This window comes from Gracilinanus agilis, chromosome 4 (assembly GCF_016433145.1).
Source record: "Gracilinanus agilis isolate LMUSP501 chromosome 4, AgileGrace, whole genome shotgun sequence".
In the NCBI taxonomy this organism is placed as follows: Eukaryota; Metazoa; Chordata; class Mammalia; order Didelphimorphia; family Didelphidae; genus Gracilinanus; species Gracilinanus agilis.
The window spans coordinates 379540148-379563235 of record NC_058133.1 but is presented as its reverse complement, the minus strand read 5'-3'; the positions used below and the strand labels follow the sequence as shown (position 1 = coordinate 379563235).

At 38.4% G+C, this 23088-nt stretch overlaps 2 protein-coding genes across 2 annotated transcripts in view; one reads left to right on the top strand and one right to left on the bottom strand.

Moving 5' to 3' along the window:
* Positions 1-4154: 4154 nt before the first annotated feature.
* Positions 4155-4884, top strand: LOC123245690 (ubiquitin carboxyl-terminal hydrolase isozyme L3-like). The gene has a single exon (XM_044674685.1). It carries the CDS (start codon positions 4176-4178, stop codon positions 4866-4868), a length of 693 nt encoding a protein of 230 aa, XP_044530620.1. The 5' UTR covers positions 4155-4175; the 3' UTR covers positions 4869-4884.
* A 14049-nt stretch (positions 4885-18933) lies between these two features.
* NKAIN2 (sodium/potassium transporting ATPase interacting 2) overlaps positions 18934-23088 on the bottom strand; it is a 739035-nt gene continuing 734880 nt past the window's right edge. The window contains exon 7 of the mRNA XM_044675422.1: positions 18934-19161. Within this exon, the coding sequence (XP_044531357.1) occupies positions 19152-19161 (10 nt within the window). The 3' untranslated portion in view covers positions 18934-19151. The remainder of the gene's footprint in view (positions 19162-23088) is intronic.

Here is a 23088-nt window from a genome sequence, read left to right as displayed (position 1 = left end):
CTATGACAAATCTCGACAGCATACTAAAAAGCAGAGACATCACCTTGCCAAAAAGCGTGTGAATAATCAAAGATATGGTTTTTTTTCTAGTAGTAATGTATAGTCATGGATGTTGGACTATAAAGAATGCTTGGCACCATATAATTGACCCTTTTTAATTTTGGTGCTGGAGAAGACTTTTGAGAATCCCTTGGCCAATAAGGAGATTAAGTCAGTCAACACTTTAAGAAATGGATTCAAGTCAAATTATGAAGCTAAAGCTTAAATACTCTGACCACATAATGAGAAAGCAACTCAATGTAAAGACTTTGATATTGGAAAAAACTGAAGGGAAGAGAGAAGGGGATGATAGAGGAAAAGTTGGATAGATAGTGTCATGGAAAGAACAAACATTAACTTTGACTTTGAGAGATAGTAGAGGGTAGAAGGGCCTGGAATGCTATGGTCCATAGAGTCATGAAGGGTTGAACATAACTGAAAAACAACAAACAAAACTCATTAGTGTGACATGGGAGCCAGTGTGAGGGAGAGATATTGCAGGGAGAGAAAGATATAGCCATAGAGGGAAGTTCCAAGGTGAGAGGGCAGGTGAGTCATAGCAGCCAAATCCCTAGAGTTAGAAGCACAACTGAGAGAACCCTGTTGTGAAGAAAGTCTCTACTCTTGGAACATCCAAGCATGAAGTCCTGAGGCTTTTTTCCTTAGAAGTAGGAGCTTCTATTATTTTCCATTTGTTTGGAGGAGACCAGAAGACAAACAGAATTCCTATAGATGTTAATGGCAGCCTGAAGATCTACAGTTTGAAAGAGGCAGGGGTAGAACTAAAATCCTGATTTAGTTCGCCAGTTCTCCTACAGCTAGTCTTCTGTGTAGATTTATTAAATCAGCCAGTCAATAAACACTTATTAAATGCCTATTATTTGCTAAGTACAGGGGATTAAAAAAGACAATTCCCAGCCTAGGAGTTTACATTCTAATAAAGGAGATGAATTTAAACAACTCATTGTTTGAATGATTTAGTAGAACTCATTCAAACAATTCAAAAGTCAACAAACTGGGTATGTATGGGATAAATTGGAAATAATAAAGAGAGGGAAGGCATTAGGATTAAGGGAGATTAAGAAAAAGTTTCTGTGGAAGGTGAGATTTTAACTGGGACTTGAAGAAAGCCAGGGAAAACAAGAGGAGGAAATGAAGAGAAAGTAGATTCCAGGTATGGAGGGACAGTCCATGAATATGCCTGGAGTGGGGAAATATAATATCTTTTTTCTTGTTTGAGAAACTGTACACAATTTCTGCATTCCCCCTACCCAATAATATAATCATCTTCCAAAAACATTTTATTTAAAATGAGGAAAAAACTATTTATGGGGCATCTGAGTATAGAAAATTTGGTTGGATGCTTCATTATTCCCCAAAGGCAACTCACTTTTCTCAACTCACCCAGAGGTGGAGAAGGAACAGGCTTAAATGGTCAGTTGATAGATTTCAAAGAGACACAGAGAAGATATTTTTGACATCAAGCGTGTTATGCTTTAGATAACCAAGGACATCTGATGGTCATAGAATATATTCTTATCTTTTTAGGACAGTTTAGAGGTCATCCTGCATCTAGGGAATGACTGGTGATGATCTTATAGCTTTTCCACAAGTCACTTGCCATTTTATTATAATTCAGAAAATCCATGAGGTCTAGAAGGAGAATTCATAATTTCATATGTGAATCAGTCCTATTCTTTCCTTCCTTCCTTCCTTCCTTCCTTCCTTCCTTCCTTCCTTCCTTCCTTCCTTCCTTCCTTCCTTCCTTCCCTCTTTCCCTCCTTCCTTCCTCCCTTCCCTCTTCCCTCCCTCCCAGTTAGTTATCATGGCATTGAACTGTTTTGATAACTCAATCTGTACCCAAAGTTTCAGTGAACCTATAGGAGTACAGAGTATTTGTTGCTGGTGAGCAGATCAAAGGGATGGAAAAGTCTAGAAAGAATAAGAGCCAATAAATGCTTTTTTGACACACAGGAAATGGTGGCAGAGGGGTACAGCTAAGATGTAGCATTTGATCTTGTGTCAAAACCTTGGAATGCATACTTTTAAATCATGATGTGTGAATATGGGTGGCTCTGTCACTTTTTGATACTTTCTCCAAATTAGAACTTTATCACTTACCTTCCATTTTAGAATTAATATTGTGTTTTGTTTGTAAGGCAGAAAAGAGGAAAGGGCTAAGTAATGGAAGCCAGGTTGATGAGCCTAAAAATCAAAACTCCAGCCCCAAATATTTTCTGCTCCCTTACCTTCCCCCTATGACAAACCTAAAAATGTTTCCCAGCTGAAGCTATCTTAACACCTCCTTGGGAAAGTTTATTACCCTGATGAATATTTACCTCCTTGGGAATGTTTATTACCCTGACGAATATTTACCCCTTTAATGAATGTTTGGCCAGGTGCTTCCTGACCCCCAGATTCTGAAACCCCCCTCCCCAGATGCTTCCTGACCACCTGTCCCTGACACCACCTTGATAATTATGTATGCACCAACCCCCTTCCCCAAACATTTCTATATAAACCCCAGGCTACAGAAGCCTGGGGGTCAGATGGGCTAATCTTCCTCTCTGCCACTGACCCTAGCTTCTCTGCTAGAAAATATATGGGCCTCTTCTTCCACATTGCAGTGTCAGTGTAATTCTTCCTGCCATGACTGAATCTGGGTATTAAAATTTGGGTATAAGAAGGTGACTTGCCAAGGGGTCACACAGCTAGGAATAGTCTGAGGCCAGATCTGAACCCAGAATCTCCCATTTGGAGGCCTGGCTCTTTAGTCACCTAGCTGCTTCCTTATAGTATTTCTTAATATGCAGCTGAAAAGGAGAAAGAAATTTTCTATGTCTTTATGCCTTTCAAATCTGAAATCTTGCAAATCTAATTTTTGGAGAAAATGTTTTATTTATTGAAGTAATTCGTTCAAAGTTTTAACTCCTTTGCGAACTTCTAGTATCATAAAAGATATGATATAACGTTAATTGAGAAAAATTCTAGCTCCTGATCTCTGAGCCTCAATAAACATACCTTATGCCAAAGGAGATGACCAATTGTGTCCCACACCTGTCTTCCCTCTTTCCAAGCTGCTGGTTACAAGACTTTAGGCAACAGATTGTTCAGTTGTGCTTTTGTGCATGACTATGGCTGCATGATTCCTATTTCTTAGACCTTCTGAAAATACAGTATGAAAACCCCAAAGATACTACAGATGGTCTGTGTCATTATTTTCAGCATTCAGTTTCACATGCAGATACGCATTACCTTAAAAAAAAAATCATTGTTATTAACAACGTGCAGAAAGAGAATTCCCAGCCAGTGCATTTAAATCAGTTTGTTTAAGAAGTCAGGTCACCTTTCTTTTTGCTTGTCTGGCTGACATTTAATTCTGAAACGTACTATTCAAGAAGGAAAAAAGAGAGCTGAGGGAGACATTTGATTTTAATAGAGGTTTCTTTCACAATGGTGGGAAGGAGGAAACATCATTACACATAGCGGGGAAGGTAGAAACACCTTAGGGACCTGTTCTAATTGTTTCCACCTTTGCAAAGTAAACTTTCCCCTGGGAAGATGTCACTCTTTTTGAGAGAGTATAGATTCCTGTCCTTAGGGATGGGTAGAGTTGGCAACATACACTTAATAAGGAATAATTAATTAATTGCCTGCCCCTTCCATTTTTCTTCCAAACCTTTATTGTCTCAAGAAGCCTTGCTTTCTAAAACTTGATCACAGTCATAGAGGAATTTAGAGAGATTTTAATTTGTAAATGCATCAAATTAGATGAATTCCTTTATTTCCTTCCCCTGTTTCATAGGTCTGACTGAAACATGCCTCCATTTGGAGGCTAATTACTCAATCAACAGCTGTGTTCTTGTACATCATTGTGAGAATGAGGGCGACTAACTGCAACCCTTACTTCATTCCAATAAATTTGGCTTCAGATATGTACATTTTGGGTGGGGCTTAACTTTAATTTTTCATCTATTATGGCCACTGACAATACAAAAGCACTGAATTAAAAAGCATTTATGGCCAAATGGTGGCCAAAAAAAAAAAAAACAACCAAAAAAAACCAAAAACAAAACAGGCCTGTGGCTGTCAGAGGCAGAGTCGGGAAACGGATCCGAAACCCTAACAAGCCGGCCATGGAGAGTCACCGCTGGCTGCCTCTGGAGGCCAATCCCGAGGTCACCAACCGGTTTCTTAAACAATTAGGTCTGCACCCCAACTGGCAGTTTGTTGATGTATATGGTATGGAACCTGAACTCCTTAGCATGGTGCCACGGCCAGTTTGTGCGATATTGCTTCTTTTTCCAATTACAGAAAAGTATGAAGTATTCAGAATAGAAGAGGAAGAAAAAATAAAATCAGAAGGACAAGACATCACAGAATCAGTATATTTCATGAAGCAAACCATCAGTAATGACTGTGGAACAATTGGGCTGATCCATGCCATTGCTAACAACAAAGACAAAATGAATTTCGAATCTGGATCAACATTGAAAAAATTCTTGGAAGATTCCTTAAGTATGAGTCCTGAAGAAAGAGCCAGATACCTAGAAAAATATGAAGCTATTCAAGTTACTCATGAATTGAGTGCCCATGAAGGTCAGACAGAGGCACCAAGTATAGATGAAAAAGTAGATCTGCATTTTATTGCATTAGTTCATGTAGATGGGCATCTCTATGAATTAGATGGACGCAAGCCATTTCCAATTAACCATGGAAAAACTAGTGATGATACTTTATTAGAGGATGCCATAGAAGTTTGCAAGAAGTTCATGGAACGTGACCCAGAAGAACTAAGATTTAATGCAATTGCTCTTTCTGCAGCGTAGCTCGTGCATAGTGACAACACCGTTACTATATAATTTGTAACAAAAATAAAATTCCTAGTGGCATACGTCAGCAATCACAAATTTTGATATTTTCCCTTGGTATTCACCAGTAATAGTTTATGTGTATTAAACTTTGAATTAATCTGTAAAACAAAACAAAACAAAACAAAACAGGAAAGAAATGTCTAATTATCTCTTGTATTCAGGAAAGTCCCAACCCTCCTAATATACTCCCCATGTGGAGATTTCCTCTATGAATCTAGGTTAGTAACTCCTCTGAAAGTTATAATCTTGGAGAGTTGTTTGAGCACTGTGCATACCAACAACAATAAAACTCATCTTTCCATGCTACAATGTATGTTTAAAATGGATTTCACACACATTTGTTATTCTGAATCTATCCTTTTTTAGTATACTATGTTGCCTTTTGTAGACTGCTATTTATTTAAATTTTTTAATATGATAATAATAAAAATTGATCATTTATAGGCTTACAAAGAACATTGAGAGTTTAAAGAACTTGCCTATTTCTGAGAGGTAGGACCTTAATCCTAACCAGTCTAATTCAATCAAAGCTAGCCTATATCCATTATGCTCTATCATCTCTGTTTGAGAAACACAGCAAAGTTTATTTAATGAATAAATTTCGCTCATGTGAAATGTTCTATTGATTATTATATATACACAAATAACAATAACATGAAGGCTAGCAGCCATTAAAAAAGCCAATATTTGTCCTGAAAAAATCACTTTTGAACTTTTATCATATAATCAGGGTGACAAGTTATAGTACAGTAAGTTTTGTCTACTTGTGCACATTGTGGGAATTTCATTATTAAATTATAGGGTGCCCTTTATTGAAATGAATCCTGAATGTGACCAGAAATGTGTCCAATCTCATGGGGAGGGATGTTCTTTGTAAATTAGGTGCCACTATCCAGTGTGATAGGTCAGGACAGATATTCCTACACTTACCCAAACAGTCACTCAAACACCATCCCTTGCTATTCCTAGGGCAAGTGGAGGGTGATGAGGAGGAACAACACATAGGGAGTATCTTTGAAATACCGGAAGACATCCCAGAGGAGGTTTGGGCTAAGCATTCAACCGATGTGGGAATTTTAAAATCTGCCACCCCAGTTAACATCGAGGTGAAAAAGGGTACTCTACCTAGAATCCCTCAGTATAAGTTGAGCAAAGAGGCCACAGATGATATCAGACCCATTATCCAAAGTCTCCTGGAACAAGGCATTTTGGTCTACACTATATCCGAGTACAACACACCTATTTTACCCATTAAGAAGCCAAAGAAAGATCCAAATGGCAAGACACAATGGCGTTTTGTGCAGGATCTAAGAGCAGTGAATAATTTTGTTAAGAAGGGACATGCAGTGGTACCTAGCCCGGCAAATATCATCGCCGAGATTCCAAGTAATGCGGCCTGGTTCACGGTCGTGGACCTGTGCTGTGCATATTTTACTGAACCTCTGCATGAGTCCAGTCAGAAGATTTTTGCATTTACCTGGGAGGGAAAACAACTCTGCTGGACGCGAATTCCACAGGGATTCACAGAAAGTGTGAATATCTTTTGTCAAATCCTGCAAAGAGATCTTGAAACCATCATATTCACTGAGAGCAAGCTAGTACATTATGTGGATGACTTTTTGCTAATGTCACCAAGTGCTCGAATCTATCAAAGGGACAGCAAATATCTGTTGCAAGAGCTATGCAAAAGGGGACCCAAAATTTCCAAAAGTAAGATTCAGTGGGTGTTACCATGCGTAGAATACCTCGGCTTCCTGTTGGAAAAGGGTACGAGACGGATTTCCCAAAAGAGAGTTGCACATATACAGAAGCTGTGCATGCCTAAGACCAAGAAGCAGATCCGTGCAATATTAGGTATCACGGGTTACTGTAGGCAGTGGATACCTGGTTATAGTCTGATCTCAAAACCTCTAACAGACTTGACTAGGAACACTGTCTCAGAACCTTTAAAACTGACACGGGAGCACAAGCATGCTATAGAAAAACTGAAAACAGCGGTGTTGACCAGTCCTGCACTTGGAATCCCTGACCATGCAAAACCGTTTCACCTGTTTGTGCATGAGGACAAGGGGATAGCCAGTGCAGTGTTGATGCAAACTCTTGGGGATCAGTTCAGACCAACAGCCTATTATAGTTCCCAGTTAGATGTTGTGGCTAGGGGGATGCCACCTTGTATGAGAGCAATTGCAGCTGCAGCCCTAATGGTTAAAAAATCTTCAGACCTGGTTTTGGGATGCAGGATTATGTTGTACTCCCCTCATCAAATAGATACCATCTTGAAAAACAGCAACCTGCAAGGGTTTACTTCCCAGCGCTTATCTCATTATCAAATTGTGTTGCTGGGCAATGAGAACCTAACTTTCCATCATTGTAAGGAGATCAACCCAGCTACATTAATGCCAGACTTACCATTAGAAGGGGAACCCATCCATAGCTGTGCAGAAACCTTGGACATGATTCAAAAGACGAGAGATGACCTGACTGATATTCCTTTGGTCTCTCCCGATCTCACTTTGTTTACCGATGGTTCTGCATTTGTGGTAGATGGAGAACAATATACAGGCGCGGCTGTAGTAACTCAAGATGAGACTTTATGGTATGCAGCTCTACCTAAGTCCATGAGTGCTCAAGGGGCTGAAATCCTGAGTCTCACCAGAGCTTTAGAAATTGGCCAGGGTCAAAGGTTGAACATTTGGACTGATAGTAAATATGCATTTAATGTAGTACATTGTACAGGCCAAATCTGGAAATATCGGGTATATATATATATGTATATATATACATATATATACATATATATATATATAACAGCTGGTGGGAAGGAGATAGCCTATGGGAGCCTTATAAACCAACTCCTGAAAGCTGTCCAGTTACCTAAGGAAGTGGCAGTAATGCATTGCAGGTTACATCAAAAGGGTATGGATGAAGTCTCATTAGGAAACAGGAGGGCAGATGTAACCGCAAAATTTGGTGCCTGGTTCGGCCCAGTCCATGTGCTGAATTTCTCCTTGGTGGAAGAAGCAGATCTAAAACAGGCATACTCCCCGAGGGAAGTGAAGCACTGGGTAGAAAATCTAGGGGCCAAATTAGTGAGAGGTGTATGGTTTTCTAGTGAGGACAAACCCATTCTCCCAAGATCTTTGTATAATACCCTATGTAATGCATTGCATGCCAAAGGCCATTATGGGACCCAATCCTTAGTAGATGGTATTCGAAGGCACTGGACGGCTCCTGGTATATCCACTTGTGCAATTAGAACATTCCAAAAATGCAAGGTTTGCTTACAATATAATCAGGGCGTGACCAGAATTAAGGGACTAGGAGGCAGACAATTGGCATATACCCTGTTTGAGTGCTTACAGATTGATTATATATCAATGCCCAATTGTCAAGGTTACAAATAAGCCCTAGTCATCATAGACAGGTTGACTCGATGGCCAGAAGTGTTCCCTGCAAAGAAAAACAACGCAGCTTTTGTGGTGAAGACACTTCTGAGGGACATAGTTCCCAGTTTCTCTGTACCAGCAAGAATAGATTCGGACCATGGTTCACACTTTTCCCAGAACATCTTGCATGAGATTTATAAGACCTTGGGGATAAAGAGAAGTTTACATTCAGTCTATCACCCCTTTTCCTCAGGGCAAATTGAAATCTGTAATAAGAGACTTAAAACTCTCATTGGGAAAGTGTGTTCTGAAAGCCATCTGAAATGGGTACAAGCACTCCCCATTGTTCTTTTTTATTTAAGAAGTCAACCCTGTAGTGACACAAGATTGTCACCGTATGAACTCCTGTATGGGCATGCTCCATGGCATAATTCATCCCAGAAGTCAGCTCTCTTATCACATATTGGAGCTTAGTGTCAGCTGTATAGATACATAAAAACTTTGAAGAAGAGACTGGATGAATTGCACAAACTGGGATTGTTAACCCAGAGAGTTCCTTTAGACTTTAGCTTACATCAGCTTAAACCGGGAGACATGGTCTATATAAGGAACTTTACAAGAAAATCTGTTCTAGTCCCTAAATGGGTCGGGCCTTTCCAGGTGCTATTAACTAGCCCAACTTGTGTGAAAGTTGAGAATAGAGACCTGTGGTTCCACATCACTCATGTAAAGCCTGTTAAAAAAATCATGAAAAACCTCCTGACTTAGAGCAAAATGAAATGAATGCCCTGCCAGATCCACAGCAAACAGATGGTTATGATGAGAATGAATGAACTATTTGAAATTCTAAAAGAGAAAAAACAAGGAAAAAAAAACTGCAAAAATTTTTGTTGCAACACAAAACAACACAAAGTTAACACAATTACATCACAACAACTAATGTTCCTAATTAAGAAGGTGACAAGTCAACCATCAGGCAAGACGATAGACGGCAGACAAGTATGCATGCAGTACTGAGGAAGAAACAAAGAACACAGAAGCTAGAAGCTGCAGAACTTCACAGCAGAGGCGGCACCAAGGAATTGACAATCACAAGAGTTTTGTAATCTTTATTAAGTACTGTGCAGGAAGAGGACTGGAAGGAAGAAATCCGTGGAGCAGCAATATCATGTATAAACACACATGGTACATATGAGACATCACATGGTAGTTACGTGCCACACTACATATGGCTAACAAGGAGGATTATAGTTCTCCAGTGGGCCAGAAGTTCCTTGCAGTAAGGGTAAGTATGTGCATACATCAGCACACTTTAGTTCATTGGACACAACACAAACTGATTGTTCACCTTTTTGATATAGACCTCATGTAGATAAATGAGAGTCTCTTCTGTATATATGTATTATATGTACATATGTATTATATGTAAGGGAAGGAAATCCTAGGATCTCTAACATATCAAAAGATCCATTGTTTGTTTTTTGATTTGGTAGACATCAAGGGAACTTCCTTCTGTAAATAGGCATTGTGGATAGCCTAAATTATAATTACTAACCCATAGAATAGAATTACTAACATCATAGGGAAAGATAGCTTTAGGGATCTTTGAAATACAGAGTTAGTCAGGGAAAGTCACTATAGTCTATAAGAATATGTATATAGTGTACATATATTAATGACTAACAATGAAATTAATATACTAACAATATAGAATTTAGGATCATTAATACCACTAACTTAGCTTAAGTAAGGTACTAACATGGAAACTTAGTTCTATGACATTTTGCATATAGAGTTTTACCATATTTCTTTTGTTATGAGTTAAGAGCAAGTTTTAGAAGATCTGTAGGTTGTTACATTTTTGCTTTGGATGTGTTTCAAAGATGTTTGCATTGCATGCTATAGGGATAGTGCTTGCAACTTATAATTGTTGCAGTTTTGGAATTTCTTTTTGTGATAATTTGTTGCATGTATTATGATGCTTGTATGTTATTCCAAAACCTGCTTTTCCCCCCTTGATTATACTTTCCTTTTTCCCTCCTTAGATAGGGGTAGATAGTATAGATAAGCAATAGCATAGCAAGACTGTTAAGGGGTTTGGAATAAGACATTTAAGTTTAGTGTACACAGGGTAATTAATGCTACAATATCTTCAGCCTGCAGAATTTCCAGTGGAAATTCTTACTAGAAAAGGGGGAATTTACTGTTGTGTGCAGATGCAAAGCATGGAATCCCTGCAAAGGTACAGGGATAGCCTCACCCAGAATTCCAGGGGATCCCCTTGGAGAACTTTGGGTGAGGGGCAGTTGAGAAGGGTTGGAGACAGTTAATTTGTGGGAGTGGATGTGAGCAGACACTCTGCTTGCTACTCCTGACTTGGGGTTTCTCCTGAGGTGGCCATTGTAGCATAAGCCAGTGGTTTCTACTCATAGGGTTAGCCTGTTTGTTATTACTATTCTTCATTAATATAATTATATAATTACTTAGTGATTAGAGAGTAAGATATTTATCAATAGCAAGAGAGCCAGTTTCAGTTAAGTGCTTCATCCCCTCTTGTGAGGAGGGGGAAGGGCAGCATCTACTTAGCAGTTCAGGGTTTCTTCTCATTATCCTAAAACCCTCATTTACCCTTTCTAGTTTTCTTTGTTATTACTTAATATAACCTTTACCTTCAAATCTGTGCCTGATAATTATTTGGGAAGATACTCACAACTCAGTCTGTACATTTAGTTTGAATCCTGTTGGCTGCCAGTTTAAGAAGATCTCTGTCCTCAACTGTTAGATAACTAATTTCTATATACTCATCATACTGACCTGTGAGGAATATACATTTAAGAAAAGGAACATCAATTGGGGTTTCAGCCATAATTGAAACTTACCAGAAGAATCTTATTCCTATCTTCATTACCAACTGAAGCAGAAGCAGTTAGAGGGGGAGGGGTTTGAGAGCCAGGAGTGTTTAGCCCCCTCCTTTCCTCACTGAAGCTTGTCAATCTCTGGCTCTTGACTTAAAGCTCTATTTGGCCCTGACACATTTATCTGCTTCTCCAAACTATCTGTTATTATCATCATAACAATACCAATTGAAAATATGAAAGTATCTACATGGATCCACTGTAATAGAAACTAAGCTACCACTCCTCTCCCTCCTCTCCATCCTTATGGTGAACATACTTTCTAAAACCAAAAGAGGGCTCAACAATATAAGTTGTCAAAGAATAACTTTTTTTAAAAAAAAACAAAGCTTCATTGAAAGTTTTTTTTTCTTGGAATTTTATCAATCCTGGAAAATCAAGGCTGTATGATTAGGCATGAAAGTTCTACTTCCTTAGTGGACTAAGCATGATGTCCATAATGTAAAAAACTAAAACGGTAGATATAGAACCCATTAGGAATTAGAACGGTACATGCCTACTCAGAAATAACAAATCATCTTTATATGCCACAGTTTATGTTTCAAAACTGATACCATTTACATTTGAGCAGCAAATTATTTCCAGATATTGAAGTGTGTGGAAAGTTCATTTCAGAAGGAATTCTGAATTCAGGAAAAAGAGGCTCATGTTATAATTCACAAGCTTGTATGTCTCACCTAGCTATTGAAATTAATATGAATCTCTCCTATATCAGGAGAATAGGATAGGGACAATTTGATAATCTAAGGACAACAACAAAAATAAACATTACCCCTCAACAAATCTACATTTTACTCTGCTACAAATTTGAAGCTATTATGATGAAGGAATAAAACAAAAGTTTGCAAATTGAAAATGCTGCCACCAAAAAGAATGATGGATTGATTCAATTAATCGGTAAGTCTTTTCTAAGAGTTCTGCAGGGAGTTATTTACCAGAGGCATACACTGTTTATTCCCTTTCCACAAGCTGTCATTTTTCTTCATTATTCTTCTGGTTTCATTTGTTATGACTTTTGGGGATAGTGTGATCTCAATGTGCAGGAAGGGTTGGCACACATACCAGCAGGTATAAATCTTATTGGAAGCCACTTGGAACCCTGGGACATCTTGTTATCTTCTGTTTCAGTCTGAATCAAAACATGATCTGGTTGAAGTCAAAACTGCCTCAATATTTAGTTAATGATGGTGAGTTAGATTGAAGGGAAAGTGACTCAAGAGCAAAGTCTTTGAAAACATCCTGCCTATACATGCTTGAAACTGTTATAGAGTAGCCTGTGTCAAAATAGAAAATAGGATGCCTCTAAATGTCTTGTCAATATTTTGCCATGGTAAGAGGTATCAAAAATGATTGGCACAAGATAGCTAGGTGGCAGGAGGCTGTATAGGGGATACAGTGCCAAATTTGGAGTCAGGAAGACCTGTTTTCAAATCTTGCCTCAGACATTTCTAGCTGTGTGACTCTAGGTAAGTTACTAAATATTTTTCCATCAGCCACAGTAATCACATTTTCAAAATAGGGATAATAACAGCATCTTTCTCACAGGTTTGTCATTAAATAAATGAGATATTTGCAAACCTTATATCACTATATAAAGGCTAGCCATTATAAGATAGAGGCAGGCCTTAAATTGAGCAAAAGAGTAAAGATTTCACATATTTTTGTCGGGATAGGAGAGGGTAGAAATGAAGAGAAAAAATGTGGTAAAGGATGGTTGGAAGGGAGTATTCAAGAGAGTACAGTAATCTGGGAGTTTGTATTTCAAAGAGAAGTTCTGAATATCTGAGCTTCTTGGGGATAAATGATGAATTTTCTTTTTTTAATAAGTGAAAGGTAGAGATTCTCAAGGAAGAATGTCTCAAATGATTTAGGAGGACAAGTTCTAGATCTACTCAGTCTCTTTATTATAACAATTATAAATTCATTATAAAACAAATCACAGAACTTTTACTCCTCATCTAAGTTTAATATCTCTCTAATAATCTACAGTATTTTTAAATAAAGAAAATATTGTTTATTGTTGCTATAGATGCCATGCATGGATTCCAGAGGCAGCATGACATAATGAACAAAGTGCTGGACTTGAAGTCAGAAAGACATTGGTTCAAATATTGCTGCAGACACACATCACCTACGTGATTTTGGGCAATTTATTTAATAATCTCTTTGGACCTTAGTTTCTTCATTATGTAAAATGAGAAGGTTAGGCTAGCTGGCCTCCAAGGTTCTTCCAGCCCTCAAATTTATAATTCTATGATTTCTAATTTAAATGATTGACTCTAGTAAAATATTTAGCACTAAAACCATATTGTATATAGTCTTCTATATTCCAGGTCAAAAACATCAAAGTTGCTCTAACTTATTGGTGTAATGGGAAATGTTGAATAAAATAAGTACAATACAACATTGATAATGCTAATGTGTCATTTTCTAAGGCAAGATGCAACAGCAGGGGCCCATTTCTTTGGGTTTAGTACCACTGTCCAAGTTAACGATTCCAGATTTGATTGTACTTTTGAGTCACTGTAACGAACATCAATTTCCATTGTACTATTTGTCTTTTTCCAAGTGTGTGAGAATAAAAATCCAGTTATTTGAGGCCTCCGGGCACAGCAGAAAAACAAAACAAAACATGATTTCAATGTAGCATTCAAAAAATTTAAAACAAAGGCAGTTTTTCTAGCTGACACCAATTGATTCTTCACTTCACTAGATATATTATATGAGTATTTACTACATATCTCATTTCATCCAAGACAGAAGATAGTACTCTTTTAATAGAGAACAAATACAGGTCTTATTTCAACCTGACATTTCCTGGGATCATAAACCTATACAAAGTGAAGCACAAAAGCCCTGCACTTCTCTGTCGAGGAAGTGTCTAGTCGGCCCACCAATCAAGTGAACTTCTGAACCCCAGCATCTCTCTGGGCTAGAGTAAAGACCGTTGTCAAAGATAGCTTAGTCCCATGGATGTCTTCCGCATCCTGAACCTCTGAAAAGGGTCCTTTTATCTTCATAAGAGAAATCATCTTTTCGTGTGAATAAAGGGAAAAAGAAGTAGGAGGAAGGGACCAACTCTTGTTTCTGAAAAGTACTGGGTGGTACAGACCTGCAAGGTGACATTTCATTGAATTTGGGGTTTCTTTGAGAAATAGAAAAATGGCAGGGGTGGAGGGGGAAGAGAGGCAGAGGTTTTGTTTCCTGACATTCTCAACTTGAAAAAAAAACCCCTCATTTTCAGACCTTCTACTTAAAGAAGGAGAAGTACTTACAATAAACTTCAGAATTTGATTGAACCACAAGAAAGTATGGGGTAGTTAGGTGGCACAGTGGATAGGGTATGGGACCTGGAATCAGGAAGATTCCACTTCATGAGCTAAAATCTGTCCTCAGACACTAGTTGTGTGACCATGCACAAGTAACTTAACCCTGTTTGCCTCTGTTTCCTCATCTGTAAAATGAGCTGGATAAAGAAATGGCAAACCTCTACAGTATCTTTGCCAAGAAAGTCCCAAATGGGGTCACAAAGTGTCAGAAACAGCTGAAAATGACTCAGTTTTAATAAGAAAGTAACCAGAGCATCTGTATAATAAGAAATGACTGGTACCTATACCAATTTGCCTATTACCTGGCTTTATCTGGCAAAGCCTAGAGTTCTGTAGCTTAAGGAGGCTGCTCCCACTAAGGTCCAGTTACTTGGGGACATTAGAATACACTGAATGTGGAGACTGAAGGGACCCCAAAGCAGGGAAAGTGAATTTTTAATTGAATTAAGTTGTGTGTGAATTGAATCCCAAGTTCCCATTTTTATCAGGACTGTCACCCTGATTCTCCTCTCATCCTGAAATGGTAATGTTAATTCAAGAAAGGTGCTCCATGGATGCTACTCAAAGTTCTTTGATTTCAAGGAAGTATGGGATCATGACTCAAAAGCTGGAGGACATGGGTTCAAATCTTATTTCTGATTATTATTTTCATGACTGTAGCTTCTCTGGATTACAGTGTCCTCAATTATTAATTAAGGGGAATCAGATTGTGACTTCTAAGGTCACTTCTAATTCTTGCTCTGTGATCCTATGAATTATAAGCTCTTTGGTTTGTCTTCTGCCTTTGAAGGATCAAAAGCCAATGGTGACTTAAAAGTAAAGGACCTTTTATCTTCCTTCTAAAACTTCAAAATTTAATTCTAATAATCTTTATTATTAACCGGATTTTTGGGAATCCCAAGTTTGTCCCGGTCCCCAGAGAACTTGCCCAGAGCAGAAGTCAAAGACTGACTAAACAGTAGACCTTAAAGTACTTAAAGATCCCACCTTAGGTGGGACTGGTAGATATAATCAAATGTTAAGTACCTTTTTTGTCTTAGAAGTTTCTCTTTTTATATCAGAGTCCTCACCAAGATAACCCAGCCTTTGGGTGAGTTTCCTTTTGTATCCATTATAAAACATCAACCTCTCCCTGATAATCCTGACTTAGACTTCTCATTTCCTTGTAGCCATTGTAAAACCAATCCATCCTGCTTCCCTTTCCTCAGTTCCCCAAATTCTACTGTTCTTTAGAGAATCATCTAGTGCAATGATCCTCTCAGAGATATGGCCCCAATGCCCAGGGTTTCAACTCTGTGTAATATTTGGGGCTTGGCTCTGTGTAGCAGCTGATTATAATGGACCTCTTTCCTAATTAAAAACTGTGTTTTACTGACTACTTTAGTGGTTCGGTGTCTTTTCCAGGTTGACATAACTAAAAATATTAAATTTATTTTTATTATTATTAATAATAAAACAATAAATCTCACAATCTTCTTTTCTCCAAAGATCATACTACTGCTGTCATATGTTGAAATGGATATCAGAGTTCTGGCTACCTTTAGTCCTAATAAATGTGTTTTTGTACTGAAGGGCCAAATAAGTGAACATTTCACATAATTTCCTTGGGAGGTAGAGGGAATGCCTGATCCGTTGCCCCAATTAAACCGAGGGTATTTAATACACTAGCCTCACACTTTTGACAACTGTCAGCTCGCTCCTGCCTCTAAATTCCAGATGAGTAGGCAAAATAAAAAGACATTTTCCAAATGACAGCAAGTCTATTACTGGCGGTGTTGTAAAAGAAACCTTTTAGTGTCAGGAGATAATGAAAATACGTGTTACCTATGACTGAGCTAAAATGATGCCATGACCTGGCAATTTCTATTCACTGCTGACACATTTCGGTGTGGGACAGGACCTCGCCACTGGCTTCATGTAAATATAATAGGATTCCACAGTCTAGTTTTATTGCCAGACTCCCTCCAACTTGTGTGAAAAGCAGCAGGGGCTCCAAGGGAGAGCTCAGAAACTGGATGGGTTTCTTTTTTTGTTTTTTCATTTATTTTTAAAATGCAAATTACACTAATAAGTCAAAAAAATCACTTCTGTTAAAAATACATTCAGAATTAACAAATGCCAAGGAAAAAGAAAGAAAAAGACACATCAGGATCATAACTCTTGCCCTCTGAATATTAGGTTTTATAACAAAAGCCCAGCCTAGAAAAATAGCATTCTTTCCTGGATTTTGAGGAGGATACAGCTGCTGTCTAACTTGGATGTTATTCCAGATATAGTCACATTACTGTGCTCTGAGTCACTCCCATGACAGTTCTGTCCACTGAACATTAGTAGTCAACATCATTTCTTGTTTTAATGTGTGAAGGAGGTGATGGTGACTTGGCTGCAACTTAAAGTAGGACTATGAGGGCCTATTATGTGCCGGGGGGGGGGGGGGCAGATGCACCAACACCCCTACATACATACACATGTATGCCCCAGCGAAACCTCATCGCGACAAGCGTGTCTGGGGAAAATCTCATACAAATGCTGACATTCTGGTCTTTCTCTTCATGTAGCCTTTATCTTCTGATGCCAAAAGACCAGCCCGGGGTCAATATTTTTCCCCCCTCAAGATATTATCCAAACAAGCAGAAAATGTGAATGAGAGGAGGTTTCACTGAGAAATTTGAGATCTTACATTTTTATACATGTATATATAGACACACATGTATAAGCCACTAGAAAAAAATGCAAGTAGAATTCCTGGAACCTGTCTTGTTGCTTACTTTCCAATGGAGAACTTTTGTTCCTCTGTTTTCTAGACAATTTTTAAAATAAATATATATAGAGATATATATATATATTTTGTGTGAGATACAGATATCCATGCAAACACAGTAAACAGGACTTGTTTCTGTTAGATATGGGTAGGCTCAGGTTCCACTTAGGTCATCTTAGAACTTCTGCCAAGGAGACAGAACTAGGAAAAGAGTTGTTCTGTGTCACCCTAAGCCGTTCTAAGCCCTGGATTTCTCTTGCCCCTTAAAGGCGGCAGGAGGGCATTAGTATTATTATTATTTTTTCCCCTTCATCTGAAGTGATCCAAGGTGGTTCCAAGAAAAGAAACAAGGCCAATCCAAGTTCCTGAAAAGCCTGAACGAAATATGTTTACCGCTAATGAAAGCCACATAGTGCCTGAAAATACAGAATCAAAACAAAACAAAATTTCCTAGGAGTTTAGAGTATTCCATAAACACATATTGACCTACTATTAAGTTCCCAAAAGGCATCTTGTTGCCAACTACATAACAGCACAGTTTTTTTTTTAAATTTTTCAGCCACAATAATACAGGAAGATTAAAATACACACTCTAACACACAACAGATCCCCCAAATACCACAAAGAGATCTCAAATATTTCACCAAGGTAACTATTTCCCCTCCCGACCCCCCACCCACAAAAAATAATCTCATATGCGGAAGTTTAGAAAAAAAAGGTTCACTTACATCAGATCTTCCATTTGAATTGGATATAAAAGAGTAAACATAGCTACTACCTATTCAGTTGGCCTCTGTTGATAGAAATCTGCAGATGTTTCTGGAGTTAGTAAAAGACATATTGGAAGTTACTTATAAAAGCACCTAGAGTGCACTAAATAAAAAGAATGGGCTTAAACGAAGCTGTTGCCAGGAAGCTTAGTAGTCGAATGAGTTTTGCTTTGTGTCTCCCAACACCCCATCCCCTATGTCCCCCTCCCCAAAACCTTATTGAGTATTATTAAAGATTATCCTCAAGATTATTATTGTTATCGTTATTTTTTTTTTTTTTTGGCCACTGTGTCGGCTCTAGAGTAAAAGCACTTCACTGACAGCTGGCAGTTTATCCCACAGAAGCTCTGGAGCTGCTGAACTAGGCAGTCCTGTTCCCTGACATGAAACACGCTGACTTAAAAGGGGGTTCCTGTCCCCCCCCAGCACTAACAGCAGCCTGAAGGAGGTGACTTCAGAGAGTCTACACTGAGTGGAGTTTCTCTCTGGTGTACAACTGAGATGGGTTAAGGCAAGTATGGACCGTACAGCCTTTAGGGCAAACAACCTGCCGTCTAGCTAGACTTCAGTCTAGACAAGGTCATCATGGTATGGTTTCATTATTATTATTATTATTACTGTTATTATTGTTTTGTCACTACACTAAGGAGACTTGGTGCTATCGGGCGCGTGGAGGGCTGTCAAGAATGATTTGGAATTGGACGACACCATAACTCAGAGGCTCTTTCCATTCGTTGGAATGCAGAAGGGAAAGGGAAAGAATGGGCAGCAGAGGGCACCAACACTTCTCCTTTTGGACCTTCCAAAGGCCTGGCAGTTGTCTGTACATGCAGGAAATCCGAGAGAGGGTCTCCTGGGCATCCCTCTGTGTTTGTTAGGAAGAAGAGGCCAAGTGGAACAATTTCTTTTTGTGTCTCAGCTTATGCTTGGTGGTGTCGGTGGTTGTTTTTTATTTTTATTTTTATTATTATTATTTTTTAAACACAGGTTGCTTCTTGCTCTTTGTAAAACACAGGAGGCCATTGTGAAACAAGTTCTTTGAAAGGTCCTTGAGCTGACACACTGAAGTCACATTGCTTACTTGGACCTAAAGGAGAGATGAGGAAAAAAAAAAAAGATTTTTGTAATCAACTGAGGGATATTATCCATCACCTTCCCATTCCTCTGCAAGCACAGGACAGCACAAATGAAGGACATGTCAAAAAGGCTTCAAGAAAGATCTTTTCTTCTTCCCTCCCTGGTTTTTTTCAACCTCTCTTCCAAAACCTCCTGGCTTCAGAGTCCACTATTGTCAATAGTGCCCCTCACTTAGACTAGGAAAAAGAATACACCGTGTCCAGGGATTCTCCGTGGGAATTGTGTATGTGTGTGAGCTCACACACTGCTGATTACTTTCCCTCTCTCCCCCTCCACAAACAAAAGATCTGGGGAGGAAGTCAGGTCACAGAATGTCAAAATAAATTACTTTGACTACAAAATTTAACCCATAAATGCGGGCATATTCTAAGGGGCATATTCTTGTGGCTGACAACACTTGCCTTGCTTTGTGGTATTCAGCCCACATGAATGAGGCTCAGATCAGAGGGGAAGATGGCTAAACTGTAAGACGTGAAATCCTTTTCTCCCCAGGCTTAACTGAATGTAAGCTGGAAGATCACCTGAAGAATTACAAATCAACAAAAGCCAGAGATACTTTGACCGAAAAGAAGGCTCTCTGTACAGAGAATGTGGGAGGGAAAAGGGGAAAAAAAAGACTTCTCATTTAAGCCATTTGTGGCAGTGTTTTCAGAGCATTGTTCAGGGTCTTAGTCACACAACTCCTGTCATGTTTAATGGAAACCCCTGCAGCTAGGATGGTGGTGCACAGGTATCAAAGCATATTCGTTTCAGTAAGGAATCTCATTCTTTTCAAGGTGTTCTATGCGTATGTTTTTACTGTGCTCCAGCAGCCTATCAGGGTAAATGACTTTGATTTGAAAAATCTTAAGGTTTGTTGCTAGAAAAGCATGTAAAGGTTATAAGCAGACATACAAAGATGACGGAATGGAAACTCAAGACCTCTGCCATCTTCTGTAAATTTGATTTATTTTGGACTGAGGGCTGAGTATTCATTTGCTTGAACAGAGAGTAGCTCTTGAGTTTTTGGTGTTTTTAAGTAAAGGCAGGGTGGTGGAATGGAAAGGTCACTGAATTTGGATTTAGGGAACCTGTGTTCCTGTGTTATTATCTTAGCACTGTTAATATATATGTATAACCAAGGCCCAGTCATCTAACTTTGGCACCTCTCACTTTTCTCCTTTATAAAATGAGTGGGTGGGATTTGAATAGTTTCTTCTACCTCAAATGAATGATCTGATGAATACTTTTGTGCTACAAAGTTGGGAGAGACACTTATTAAAAAAAAGTACAAATAAACTATAACTTCAGAAGGGATCTAAAGAAATCCAAGAAAATATAAGAAGTCAAAATAAAGAAATTCTGATGGCAAGTGTGAAGATGTACAATTGAAATTCAATATGGGGGCAGTTAAGTGGCTCAGGGGAGAGGGAGGCAGGCCTGGAGTTTGGAGAATCCAGGGTCCAGTTCTGGCCTCATACACTTTCCCTAGCTGTGTGATCCTGGGAAAGTCAGTTAACTCCAATTGTCTAGCCCTTACTGCTCTTCTGACTTAGAACCAATACTAAGTGTCAATTCTAAGATAGAAGACATGTGTTTAAAAAAAAAAATTCGGCATAGTATTGTGGATTGAGTGATGGACTTGGCTAATTAATTACTGGATTTGAATCTTGCCTCAGATGTTTCCTTATCCTTTTTATGCTAGAGAAGTCACTTAGCCTCTGTGGGTTTTAATTTTATCATTTTTAAAGTGAGGGGACTGAATTAAATGATTTTAGAGGTATCTTCCAACTCTAAATCTGAGCTGATGAGATTAAGAGGCTAGGAATGGCCTCCTTGGATTAAATGCTACTTAGAGTAGAGTTTGGGTGATGTTTTTTAGGGGACCATGAAAAGTGCTCATCATTATGTAAGCCTCAAAGGGTGCATGGTGCTCTATAAAGAACTCCCACCTGTACCTTGAGTTTCTCATCCTTTTGATAGAGTCGACTTATTTTTGGAGATATGAAGTTGAAATATTGTTATCATTTCAGTATGCCCAAGAAAATCACATGTTTAGGAGTGTATGATCCCATCCCATCCTCTCTTCATATCAGATTCTCTGCTCTGCCATTCCTGTGCTCTCACTTATCCTTTCTCCTGTCTACTGACTGCTTCCTTCTAGCCTCCAAAGATACCCAAGTTTCCCTCACCTTCAAAAAACCTTCAGTTGATCCATCCATCTCTGCTAACTATCATCCTATATCTTTTCTCAACTTTCTGGCAAAACTCATTGTCTACAATTCATGCCTATACTTCCTTCTCTCTCACTCCCTTCTTAATTCTGCAGATAAGGGAGTTTGGCTTCTGATCTTTTTATTCAACTGAAATAGCTCTCTACAAAGTTGCCAACGATATCTTCATATATTTACTGGGCATTTTTACTTAGTGTCCACCACACTTGCACCTCTCTTCTGGCTCATCTTTGTCTCTTGGCTTCCCTGGCTTTCTTTAAGTCTTTCTAAAAACCTCTCTATAAGAAGTTTTTCCTAATCTTCTTTAATGCTAGTATCTTTGCTCTGTTAATTATCTCTTATTTATCTTGTGTACAGTTCTTAGTATTTAATTGTTTTCATGTAGTCTCCCCCCACGAGACTGTAAAATCCTCGAGAGCAGGTACTGTCTTTGTATCCTCAGTGCCTGGCACATAGTAGGAACTCCATGTTTGTTGACTGACCTGCTCATTTCTAAAATTCATCCCATTGATATAATCAACTTATTGGAGGGCACATGAGTTTAGAGTACTATTACCATTTGATCTTCCAGGTTTCAGGAAACTAAAATTGGTTTATTATGATTGTATGACATGTGTTCCAAACCTTTTATTTAAAATAGAGGGTGTGTAGTATTTTGCCTTTAGTGAGCTTCCAGATTTATAATATAGGTCATGGGCTGGAATAAATTCCCTCTGACATTTCTTTCTACTCTGAGATTCAGTGACTTTAACTTCTTTTTTGAGATGTGCTAATGTATAAGTCTCATTTGAACATTTTTAAAGTAGCAATGATCTATTTCTAATGTTTAATTCAGCATTTCAGCCATGTATACCTAGCATAATGGGAGCAGAGAGCTAACACCTTTTGGTAGGTTGCTGCTTTCTAAAGGTGAGTTGGCTAGAAGTCATTGGGTTTTGACTTATCAAGGCATATGGTTAGAGCTCTTAGAATACTTGGAAATCTTCTAATCCAACCTTCTCATTTTACAAATGCAAATACTGAGGGTTAAATGGCTTGTCCAAAGTCAAAAAGTTAATAAGTTCCAATCAGGTATTTGAATCTAAGTCTTCTGGCTCCTTCTAATTCCTTCTTCATTGTACTAGGACACCATTTAGAATGATGCCTTCTTTATCTTTCCACCCAAGAAATTTTTGCAAATGACAATAAATTATATTGATATATGAACTGTGATCTTGATGAGGATGATACACATTAAGCTTCTTTTTAGACTAAGTACTTCTCTTTTAAAATTATTGATACGTTTTTAAAAATCAATTTTAGTTTTGAACATATCTCTCCCCTTGTCCTGCCTAGGGAAACAATCATTGTAACAAAGAAAAAAAAATAATTCAACAGAAGTGTAAAATACATTAGGGCAGCTAGTAGCATAGTGGATATATTGCCAGTCTTAGAGATGGTGGGGAAAGGGGAGTCCTGGGTTTGAATCTGATCTCAGACACTTTCTAGCTATGTGACTATGGGCAAGTCACAACTCAGTTGCCTAGCCCTTATCACTCTTCTGCCTTAAACCAATACATAGTATTAATTCTAAGACAGAAAGGAAGGGTTTAGAAAAAAAATGCCATTATCTACCATTAGCATTCATTCTTATGAATATAAATTATCTTTGTTATGTTTCATAT

Coding starts and splice junctions, on each gene's coding strand:
- LOC123245690 (XM_044674685.1), top strand. CDS start 4,176: ATGGAGAGTCACCGCTGGCTGCCTCTGGAGGCCAATCCCGAGGTCACC.